Source organism: Tasmannia lanceolata, unplaced genomic scaffold, assembly GCF_043159265.1.
Source record: "Tasmannia lanceolata isolate RefF3 unplaced genomic scaffold, GAP_Taslan_0.1 ptg000020l, whole genome shotgun sequence".
NCBI lineage: Eukaryota > Viridiplantae > Streptophyta > Magnoliopsida > Canellales > Winteraceae > Tasmannia > Tasmannia lanceolata.
In genome coordinates, this window is record NW_027518697.1 from 6,455,648 (window position 1) to 6,468,079 (window position 12,432).

Sequence of the window (12,432 nt, forward strand, 5' to 3'; positions counted from 1 at the left end):
ATAATTACCCAGACATGCCAAGGATTCTAGGGGGCAACCAGACTGGAAATTTTGCAACAGTGGCACTCAAATGCCAAGCAAAATCCATAGGCTGTGTTTGATTGCACAAAATCCCTGCAGCCATTCCTTGTTTGATTGCAATAAAATATTGGATTGAACTCCCTAGAGACTACCTGGGATATCTCATAGGTAATTATCTGTTGAAATCGAATTCTTGTCCTCATAACTTTCAGATCAAATTCTGCAAAAACTTGAAGAATTCGGCTTGAAAAATCTTAAAGAATTCTTGTCCTCGTTAACTTTCAAATCAAATTCCACCAAAAAGTAGAATTTGGCTTGAAAAATCTTGAGAACTGTTCTCTTTCTCCTACTTATTCCCCTACTCTCCAAGCCTATGCCGTGAAACCAAACACTAATTGTCTAATTATGAATATTAACCCGAGGTAATTCCACGCAAATGCAACACTTGTCTCCTTGTTGGCTGCTTATTCCACTACCCTCCGAGTCTCTGTGCATCCAACCTTTGGATGCAGATAGTTGCCTTGTAGAACAGTGGTATGAGAGTCTCTGTGCATCCAACCTTTGGATGCAGATAGTTGCCTTGTAGAACAGTGGTATGAGTAGTCAATAGAGCGGATACAAACATTTTGTAGTGTTTGATCTACCAAGGATTTACCAGGTAGGATAGTGATGAGTAGTGTTAAGTTGCCAACCTTGTAATGGGAGGAGGTATCATTACCAATATAAACAAAGAAAGAGAGAGCAAAGTTCTACTTGCTAAATTCCTCCTTATTAGAAAAATTTGGCATGGAAGGTGCGAACAAAGGTGCCAGTGTGCCCCAGCATGACAAGCAATAATTACAGTCAGGGAACAAAGGTGCCACATCACGACAAGCGATAATTACTGTTAAACTTGTCTAGTAGTCTCTAGGGAATGTGATGCTAAATTGACAACCAAACACTGCAAAGTTGCCATAAAAAAGCTTTTTTTTTGCTAGGTACATTCTTGAGCATGCCGGGCATGTGGCAACTATTTTGGGTCTGTATGGATGCATATTAGTTACCTTGTAGATTAGTGGTACAATTAGTCAATATGGAGGAGACAAAACATTAGTAATGTTTCATCTAACTAAGTTTACCTAGTAGATTAGTGGTACAATTAGTAATAGGGAGGAGACAAACATTTGTAATGTTTCAACTAAACTAAGAATTACCTGGTGAGTGTCTGGTTGTCAATCTCATAAGAGTTTTCATTACCAATATATACAGAGAGCAAAATTCTACTTGACAAATTACTCATTTTTTGAGGAGAATGGCATGGAAGGTAACATGGGTGCCACATCACTAAACAAGTAATAATTACCTACGAATCTGTGGCCATCAAAGAGTAATTTGTGGCCATCAAGGAGACTATAAAGCTGAGGTCTCATGTACGGTTATGATCTTCTTCATTCATTTTCGTGGGGGAATGACATATGGCCTAGTCTCTAGACTGTGATGCTAAATTGGCTACCAAACACTATTAAGTTACAAAAAAGAGCATTTTTCTAGTTGGGACATCCTTGAGGATGGCCAAGAATGTAGCAACCAAACCAAACAGGGCGGGCATTAAAAAGAGTGCAAGCAGAGGAAGCTTTCTCGTAAACAGAAACATCCAAGTAAATAAAATATCACAGACTTTCCAAACTTATAATGTCCATACACGATAGAGTCACACACAAACTTTCAAATTTATAAATTACACACACGATACAGAAACACATATGCGACCGCTACTATTATTTATTGTAAAACAGGCAAACTTTATTTACGCTCGTGGTCTGTATCTCTACATTGGTATTCTTCTAGTAGCCCTGCCCCTGCTCCTTGTGCTGTCCGGGCAGCTTCTCCTTTATCTTCCCCATCACCCCTTTCTTCTCAGTAGTAGTCTCATGCCCGACCTGCCCCGTCTCAGTACTAGTAGTAGTCCTACGTGCCCCGGGCAGCTTCTCTTTTATTTTTTCCGTCAATCCCTTCTTTTTCTCCTTCTTCCTACGTCCCCCCATTCCGTCATCCTCTGACTGTAATAAACAAACAACATAGGTATATTTGTCATTTTACCAAATATATGCAAGAGTACTTTTGTCACTTGAAAATAGTAATTAACATGCTCTTGGGTAAGTGGCACAATAGGGAGGGCCATCTGAAGGTGCTGTGACACATGAGCGTTTTACTAGCTGCTCTCTTTTTATAGTGGTAAATCATCTTGCTAGGGAGTTTTGCATGAGAAAGGCATCACATCTGAAAAGTGAGCCTCTCTCTCGTACAACAGCCACCCATGAAATGCCTTTCTGCAAGTCCCTAATTTTAGGTTTAATTTCTTCTAGGGAAATGATATCAGCAGAACCATGTTTTAATAATTGCACAAACCACCCACCCCGTCTCTCCTTTCTTATAATAATTGTACGTACAAACCCAGCTTTTTTAATGGGCTTGTGACAGCTTCTTGAGAACTATTACAACATTTGACTCTAAGAGACAAGACTAGTGGAAATATCAAAACATGGTTGTGCTGATATCAGTTAGCTTCTTCTATTCTCTATTTCCTCAAAAGCTTTCACCCAACAATAAAAAAAAGTTCCCTTTATCAAAATAATGGAGTTTGAATAAAATAGCTAGATCTCCTTGTCACCCTTCTCTACTTAGCTCCCCTTCGTTTTGCATTTTGAGAAGCGATTGTGAGCCCAAAACTGATTATTAGACTCAAAATAATGTTTAATTTTGAGTCCAATAGTCAGTTACAGAGCAAATAACGTTAAGATAAGTAAGCACTTACAGAGCTGGAGGAGCTAGAGCTTCCAGAGCGACGGAGAATGCCGGAAACTCCATGTTGCTCCGGCTGTTGGTGCCCGGCACCGCCCGTTACAGAACCCAAACCACCCATTGTACCTGGTGCACCATATGTGCCCGTGCCAGTGCCCGTACCTGGTGCACCATATGTGCCGGTGCCGGTACCGGATTGGTTAATAGGGTTCCCATATTCGTCGCGTAAACCCGACATTTTTCTCTTCTAAGGATGAAAAGTGAAACAGATGTATATGTGAATAGATCTGAGACAAAAACTTGTTTGTGATAGGAAAGATTGAGAGGGGGGTGGGGTTTAAATAGGTGAAAGAGAAGGGAGAGGAGCGGTTCGTTGCGTCACACGCTTCTTACACGTATCTAGAGCTTCTTCAACTGAAGTGCCACGTTGCTATTTAGAGGCAACGCGGCTGGTTTTTAGCAAGGCACGTTTCAGCAATTTTGTCTGTTTTTTTAAAGAGGGAAATGTTATCAGCACTACTGTATTTTGATGAGGGCACTCCTCACTTTATTAAAAGTACAGTATGGCCCGCACCATTGGATGATCCAAACCGTCCATTAGATGGGCCACAGCCTAGATAGGTTGTGCCCCAAAAATTATTTCCATAGGTTGATCCTAACCGTCCAATCTATAGAGGGTTAGGATCAACCCTCTAACAATCAGATCGGAGGGTTAGGATCAACTTACGGAAATGATTTTACTTTTACCGTTGGGGGAATAAGTGACTCTTGCATGGTTGCATCAAAATCTTGAAGCCACGTGGACTAATGATAGACCATCATATAGATAGCTGTTCATCCAGAGGACTAATGATCATCTTTTTAGCATTTTTCTTTCAACGTCCTATTTGGTTTGCAAATGTTGGGACCCGGGTAGAACTTGTTAGTGATTTTGATTTTCAAAATCTTTTTTTTTTTTCGCCAAGTTCTAGTACTTTTGGAAAATGTTTGTTTTAAAGTGTTTCGTGAAGCCGGATAGATTCCTTTCACATTCTTCATGAAATTTTTCTAGAGGACTCATTTAGTGACAACAATTAGTTTGTGACAAAGGCTTTGTTAATTTGAGTTGAGTTTGGGAAAAAGAAACTTTTCTTGAAAAAAGTTGCTTTTTACAAAGGGATATAGAAGGGTAGTGGGAAAGATGGTCCTACAGCGGATGTTGAAAAGGAATGAAATAGGTTTATATAGCATTACCCATCTTTACTACTTGTTTGATACACAATGGGTTAGCCATGCGTTGCACCGTCTGCGCACGCTCGGTGTGGGCAGATCAAGATCGGGGTGATCAGAGATGTGATCCTGAGTGGGTGTGATGTGCATCATAGGATCGCTCGGATGGTTCCAACGGCTAGTGCAGGATCAGGTTCGATCTCGTGCGTCGGATTAGGTGCAATTTGGACCGTTGGTTCGTGTCGATTCACGTTCCAACGTCCAGAAGGCGACCGGGTGCGATCCAAGCCGTGGAATGGTGAATAGTCCTGATCTAGCGGCTATGGGAGGGGACGTGGGTTTCACACAACACAACAGTCACTCTAGGATCGATCATGACAGTTGAATCGCGAATAGGTGCGATCTAACGGTTAGAATTCAAGCCAATATGGAAAGTTGCCATATAGAGGTGCTTTTCACACTGAAAAGACACCAGAGGCTCTATTAAAAGAGCAGAATTATGTCATTTAAAAACAAAAACTAAAAAATCCAAGTGTGTAATCAATCAAATAGTTCCATACAACTTCTACTATCTTTAAAAGATCCCCACAATCGTTTTTTCACTCTCTGTTCACTATTTTGGTTCTAGTCACTCTTATTCTGAAGAAATAGTACTAAAAATTTCTCTTAGGCGTGAAATTTCTGAAGGGCGTTTCGGGTTTGATTCCGCTTGTGCAAGGCGTCATTAAACATTAGTAGGATTTTCCTACTACTACTAGGCTTCGATCATTGTATCCTGGAGGCAGTTCACGGATCCCCTTTGCACACTTCTGGTGGGGGGAATTTTGTCTTAAGGAAAATGATCTCACGCCTTGAAGCAACACTGTATTGTTTTTTTCACTACTATCAGAACCCTCATGTCTCCAACAGAACTCACCCTTAAAAGCTAGAGGTTAAGGGTAGGGTGCCCAAATCCTTAAAAGCCTTCCGCATCTATTCACTTCTCCGATATGAGATCTTTGCTTTTGCTTGGAACTCCCAAACATAGGAAGAACATTTCTTGTAATTTTTTTCTACTGTTTTTTCATTTTTCATGATTTAGAGGGATATCATTAATTATAAAGTGAATGTCCCACTAACTAAAATTTGCCGTTCAAGTTACTTTTTTTTTTTTTTGTCATTTCTAATCAAGCAGTGGAAGTTTTTCTTTAATTTCCAAACAATTCTTGCAATCCAAACCCGGCTCTATTTGTTTTGGATTTTGAGAGCTGATTGTGAACTCAAATAGTGCCTAAGACACTTAATCAAACAAGCTAAGGATGGCACTCAACTTTACTAGTAAAGTGTTAGTAAAGTCTTCTGAAATGTACAACCAAATAGGCTCTTAGGGTTTGGGAGGAGCCATTGAAGGTTCGACTTGGATTCTATACACCCATGCCTCTCTTCTGGTGAATAAGGTTCTTTTTGTCTTGAACTAATCTAGAAAGAGTCACTTTCACTCTCCACTTAAAAGATACCTCCTAAGTTCCACCTACTTGTTGTTTACATGATCGGATCTGTTGATCCAAAGGACAACCATAAGACCGGCTAGATGCTTTTGAGAACACCTTAAATTGGATTATCTAGGCCCTTGATCCATTTTTCTTTACATTTCGGCCAAGAAAAGGTAAATCCTTGATTTTTTATAGTCCTCATCTTATACAGGGATCTCAATTCGGGATGAGACGAAGAACATGTGGATTGCCTCATGAGTCATGATTTTATACATGATCAACCGTCTCAAATCTCAATCTCACACACATTCCCCACAGATACTCCGAAATTACCTTTTACCAGCGGTAGTGAAAGTGACTTTCTACTTCCTCTTTTACACCAAACTAGTTGCAGTCCCGTGCGATGCACGGGGCGGGGAAAACAGTTCAATAAAACGAAATGTATTCATAAAAAGAAAATGTTGGAAATAAAATGATCTCTACTTAATAAAAATGATCTCTGTTTACATTTCATGATATGGAACACAACACTTGTCATTCCAAAATAAAAGAAGGAAAACAACACTTGTATTTCATGTATACGTGAGATGAGTTTTTATATGGTTCACGACTGTCAAGTACCTTCAAAGCAGTACCACCCTTGATATTTGATCCAACAACAATGCACTTTTTAAGAGGCTGCTGTTGGATCAAATATCAAGGATGGTACTACCATCGTACCACCTTCACAGGACTTGAAGGTCGGCCACCATATAATTTCTCACAATAAGATATCATATCTGATCAATATACTAAAATGATGATGAGATTTTCACAGCTGAGCAATATACTAAAAAGAAAATGAGAAAGTTAGTTGCAGATAGAGACAAAGATCTGAAGAGTATAGAAAGTGTTTGCCCGAGACCAAGACAGCCCTTCCAAGAACATGGTCCAAACCGCCCATTTGATGGGCACACCTTAGGATGATCCAAACCGTCCATTTGATGGTCCACACGTAAATTTATTGTGGCTCAAAAATCATTTCCATAGGATGATCCCAACCCACTTATCTATATGGATTTACATAATATGCAGTTCCTCTATAGATCAGAGGGTTGGATTCATGCGATGTATAAAACATAGACGATTTGTGGTTGTATTCATGTCCCATGTGCCTTGTGATGTTGAATCCCATTATGGGGAAATCATGAAATATATTAGGATAAGTTAATGGATAAAAAAATAGATGATTTGTGGTAGGATTCATGTGTCATGGGATTGAATCCCATTTGGGTAAATCATGCAATAGTTTGGTCAAAAGTGTTTTACTGTAATGGTCGGTTCATATCAAGTATGGTGGGCCAATCAGCCCATGTTTACTGCAACATAACATTCATGGGTTTATCTGAACAATTAAAAGCTATAATCTTATTCACCAAACACAAAAACAACCCATATGCTGAAATATTTCCCGTAAAATGAGAATAAGACAAAATTGAACCTTGTAGCCTCCATGGCTATATTTCTGATCTTACACCTGGCTCATGTACTAACACCAGAAAAATACAATTAGAAATAAATAATTAATCAAAATACGTATATAAGCATATAAAAGAACAACAGGAAATAAAAAAGGGTATTATATTTTTACCGTTGAGAAATTTACCCGATTAATCATAATAGCAAAGTGGGTTTTGCGCAAAGCAAAATAATCAAATAAGCATATATGAAAATCTTCTATGAATTTCACATACAAATATTCAACATATGAGTCAATTGGCAAAACTTGAATATGTGGCACTCACACATCACTGAAGGCTGCAATTAAAAAAATTCACAAAAAGATCATCACCACTGCCTGACTAATCAAATAAGCAGGAAATTCTATGGATAGAAGCCGTGTAAACATGTAAATGTGGCATCCTTGAACACTGATCAGAAGAGAGGATGATAGCCATGTCCTCGCTCAAGGAGAGAGAGAGAGATTATAGAAATGAATCGAACGATATCTATTTAGGAGTAATATTTTAGAAAGGAGGTGTCTTAGGAGTAAACCTTTATGGAAATGAGAAGTTTTAGGAGTCCTTTGAAATTTAGAAAGGAAACGTATATACTTGCGTCCTTTTTTATTTTCAATTTTGCCGTTTTAGCGTGATAGTAAACGTTTGGAAGTTGAGCTTTAAATAGTGTCTTCAATTAAGGAAGCTTTTGAGAGAGTGAGTTATACGTTTGGAATATGAAAAGATTTACTTTCTTAACAAACGAAAGCCAAAGTTACGCGCATAGGAGGGTTTAAACTTTCAAAAACGTAATGCAATTATTGACCATAAAAATTGAATGCCTATTGGATTTCTTAGTAAAATTGCGAGATAAAGGAGGGGCTGCCACGTGGCAGCACCACAGCTTGTAGGATTCCGCTTTATATATATATATATATATAGAGAGAGAGAGAGAGAGAGAGAGAAAAGTGTAGCTACACATAAGTGTAGCTAACTTAGCTACACCGACGGCTTAAAATACAGTGGGCCCCACATTGTTTGAGTGATGCAAACCATTCATTTGATGGGCTCTCACATAGATAGGGTGTGCCCAAAAAATCAGCTCCATAGGATCATCCCAACCCTCCGATTTGTGGAGGCAAAAATGGACGTGTAAAAACCTTCACAAATCTGTCCATTTTTGCCTCCATAGTTTGAAGGGTTGAGATCATCCAATGGAGCTGATTTTTTGGGCACACCCTATCAATGTGAGGTCCTATCAAATGAATGGTTTGGATCACCCAAATAATGTGGGCCCACTGTATTTTAAGCTGTCGGTGTAGCTAAGTTAGCTACACGTATGTGTAGCTTCACTTAACTCATATATATATATATATATATATATATATATATATAGGATTATACTACTGCACTTTATAAAATGGGGTTGGGGTGGTCGTAGGAAATTATGGGGCATGGAGGCACATATAGCATGAGGGGCGCCATGGCCACCCCCCAATGACTTGCAAAATCCCTTTTATGCTTCATGGCATGTACATGCATGTTTGGTTAGTTTAATGGCCATGCGCCCCCCCCTCCCCCCCCCCCCCCCCCCCCCCCCAATGACCTCCGGGGTGACAATGTCCGCTCTCCCTTCTATTAGGGGTGTAACTTTGGGCAGGTTGGATCGGTTCGAGGCCAACCCAAGATAGCTTTTCCTAGACCCCAACCCAACCCAACCGGATTGGGTTGAGGATGGTCAACCCTAACCCGATCCGCCTCTAAATCTCTCAACCCTAACCCGACCTGCCTAACTCGAAATTGAGTCGGATTGGTTCGGGTTTACATTGGGCCGAACAGAAAAATACAATAACCCAAAGAAAATCAAAATAAAATAAGAGGATGGAGGTCGGGTCGGGTTGCCAATGCCTCAACCCTAACCCAAACCAAAAATCGGGTTGAACCAGTTGGGTTCGGGTTGAGCCCGACCCAGGTTGCACCCCTATCTTTTACACCAACTTATACTTCTAGACGAAACTTGGCTCAGGTCGAGGTCTGAGGAACTTTTTGCATTAATTGTTGGGGGCAGTCGTAGAAAGTTCGGGGGTGACAATTTCAGCTCTCCCTTTTATAAAGAAGAGTTTAGCTATTTATTCTCCTAGCCCATAATCTAACGGCTGAGATGTTCGTTCATGTGTACTACCTTAGCTTGATGGTGGCCCACCTGAACAACGGTTCATATCATCCAACATGGCCGCCTCACGGAGATTAATTTGGACGAGCACTGCCTCATAAGTAGACCTGGAAAGTGACCCGGACCTGCGGGGCCACCCGGCCCGGCCGTAATTTACGAGTCCGGGTCACACATTAATGACCCGTTTCCTTTTCGACCCGGCCCGTTCGGGCCATGGGAAAAATTGCCCGGGCCCCTGGTGCTTGTAAAAAACACATACGAGAGTATTTTTTTCCTTCCCATAAATAAAGCCCGTATTTTGTCCTTCCCAAAACAAACAGAAGTAAAAAAAGAACTAACTAGATGGCCAAACCATAGGGTTCTCTTCTCACCTCAAGCCGTTGTCCGACTGCCTTCCCCTGACTCCGGCCATCTCCAGGGACTCCGGCCATCTCTCTCTCTCTCTCTCTCTCTCTCTCTCTATGAAGCTAAGGTTTTGAGGTCTCTGTAGGATTTGGCTGTCCCATGTAAAAAGGGGCGAATTTATCATTTCCAGGTTGTTAAGGGCTACTTGTGTTTTTCATCTCCCTCTCAGCTAGGGTTTCTTGGGGAGGAACCCCCTTGATCTTCAGTTCAGGTAATGTATGGTGTAAGCCCTTATAGTCTTATAGGCCCTTATATTTCAAAAAGTAATGTACGGACCTGTTAGGTCTAAAATTGGTAACAGGTTATGGTAGGGCCGGAAGGGCTGATCTGGCAAGCCACAGCTGAAGGGCTAGTGGAGTCCTGCGCTGCACAAGGGCACAAACAAGAAGACAAAGGGTCAGAAGACCAACCCGGAGTGTTGCTCCGGACGGGCGCTTCGACACTCAAGTCAGTATGAGCAGGAGTGCAGAGCAGAAAGCTTAGGATTTTTGGTTTCAGATCCCTCACCTTAGCACAAGTGAAGGCTATTTATAGTGATTCTGAGCCACCTGTCCAGGACAGGTGGTAGTTCTGAGCTACCTGTCCAGGACAGGTGGTGGCCTTTGTATGGACCAGGTCTCATACCTAGGAGGGGCAGGTGGAAGTCCCTGATTGGCCCAGGTGTCACACCTAGCAGGGACAGGTGTTGGCTTTGCAGCGGTCCCTGTGAGGGCCACGTGTCAACAGCCAATTGGTTGCTGAGTTCGGGCCTCATCAGTGCTGAGTTCGGACCTCATCAGTTCGGACCCCATCAGTTGCCCCCTGGTTCTCCGAGTCGTGAAAGCGGCTAGGGGAAGCAAAAAGAGGGTTAAAATAGCATCTGGCCGGCCTTAAGGCCTCTGGGCAGCTGAGGCCGGCCTCAAGCAGGGGCCAGGAAAAACCGCGGTGGCCAGGGGCCTCTGGGCGGCCTGGTCCGGCCTTGAAACTTGGCCTGAAGGAGCACGGCCGGGCAGGAGCCCCTGTGCAATCCAGTCCGGCCGAAATTTGAACCAGAAGTCTGGCCGGCCAAACCTCCTGGGCGTCGTGGCCGGGCAGATTTCCTGGACGGGGCGGCTAGGCCGGACAGGTCCTCTGTCGCCTAGTGAGTGCGCCGTATCCTGTCCGGCTCCGGCTAAGGCGCTGGACGGCACCAGGCCGGGCAGGTCTTTTGTCGCGTAGCGATTGCGCCATATCCTGTCCGGCTTCGGCTAAGGCGTTGGACGGCCAGGCCGGACAGATCTTTTGTCTTCTAGCGAACGCGTCATATCCTGTCCGGCTAAGCCTTCTGGGCGGCTAGGCCGGGCAGGTCTTTTGTCGCGTAGCGATTGCGCCATATCCTGTCCGGCTTCGGCTACGGCGTTGGACGGCCAGGCCGGACAGATCTTTTGTCTTCTAGCGAACGCGTCATATCCCGTCCGGCTAAGCCTTCTGGGCGGCTAGGCCGGGCAGGTCTTTTGTCGCGTAGCGATTGCGCCATATCCTGTCCGGCTTCGGCTAAGGCATTGGACGGCCAGGCTGGACAGATCTTTTGTCTTCTAGCGAACGCGTCATATCCTGTCTGGCTAAGCCTTCTGGGCGGCTAGGCCGGGCAGGTCTTTTGTCGCGTAGCGATTGCGCCATATCCTGTCCGGCTTCGGCTAAGGCGTTGGACGGCCAGGTCGGACAGATCTTTTGTCTTCTAGCGAACGCGTCATATCCTGTCCGGCTAAGCCTTCTGGGCGGCTAGGCCGGGCAGGTCTTTTGTCGCGTAGCGATTGCGCCATATCCTGTCCGGCTTCGGCTAAGGCGTTGGACGGCCAGGCCGGACAGATCTTTTGTCTTCTGGCGTCATCACTTTGCACTTTGGAACTTGTACCTCGCATTTAATGCGGACGGTGCATTTAATGCGAGCGGCGCATTTAATGCGGTAGGTGACGTGGCGCACTCCGGCTGGTGGGAAAAGGGCGGGATTTTTCCCGCTCTTCCAAGCCTATATATACCGGAGTTTTTACTCCTCATTTTTCACTTTTCACATTCTCCTCTCCTTCTCTGCTGCTCGGCTAGTCAAATTTCTGCCCGCCTCGGATCAGTGAGCCCGGAGATCTTCAGTCAGCACCTCAGTTCGGTAATTTCTTTTAGCTTTTCTTTTCTTCCCTTTTAATGTCTAGCACTAGTTCCGAGTCGGACTCCGGCTCAAAGGAGTCCGGTTCGACTAGTAGTACTGGGTCCGGGGCGTCGGAGAGGACGAGGCCGGCCTCTCCTGCGGAGGCCGGTGTTGAGGACGAGGAGATAATAATCGTAGTAGACGAGGAGAGCGGAGAGGAAGAGATTGTGGACTTAGACACAATCCCGGTCCGTGGGGACGGACCGCACCGGGTAGAAACCAGCGACGACGAAGAACACGTTGAAGTTCCTCGCTTGCCGCGCGCACCCGTCGAGGTGATAGCGGAGGCACGGATGGAAGCCAACCCACAGTACAACATCGGGGCCCTGTACGAGGCGAATCATCTGGGGCCGGGCAAACTTCAGGCCGTCAGGGACAAATACTGTATCCCTGATCGGTACCTTTTGAGGGCGGCCGTTGAAGGGGACCGGGCCAGCAACGATAGTGCAGATCTCTGCCTATACGAAGAAGCCTTACGGGCCGGGCTCAGGCTTCCCTTGCATCCATTTTTTGTCGACGTGCTGAATTATTACGGGCTGGCGGTTACACAGGTCGTGCCGAACTCTTGGAGGACGCTGGTCGGCTTCCTGCACCTTTTGGGAGTTCGGCTCCGTAGGAACCCCACCTTGCCCGTCTTCAGGATGTGTGCGCACCTGAAGAGGCACAAGGACGGCGGTTGGATCTACATCAGCCAATGGCCCGAAGTAAAAATGATCACTGGCATACCTACTT

At 44.1% G+C, this 12,432-nt stretch overlaps 1 protein-coding gene across 1 annotated transcript; it reads right to left on the reverse strand.

The window, feature by feature from the left end:
* Positions 1–1,711: 1,711 nt before the first annotated feature.
* LOC143855055 (dehydrin DHN3-like) lies at positions 1,712–3,122 on the reverse strand. Its single transcript, XM_077365225.1, has 2 exons — positions 2,816–3,122; positions 1,712–2,060 (listed from the first exon to the last, which is right to left on the reverse strand). Exons 1-2 carry the CDS (start codon positions 3,038–3,040, stop codon positions 1,845–1,847), a joined length of 441 nt encoding a protein of 146 aa, XP_077221340.1. The 5' UTR covers positions 3,041–3,122; the 3' UTR covers positions 1,712–1,844.
* Between the last annotated feature and the right edge of the window lie 9,310 nt (positions 3,123–12,432).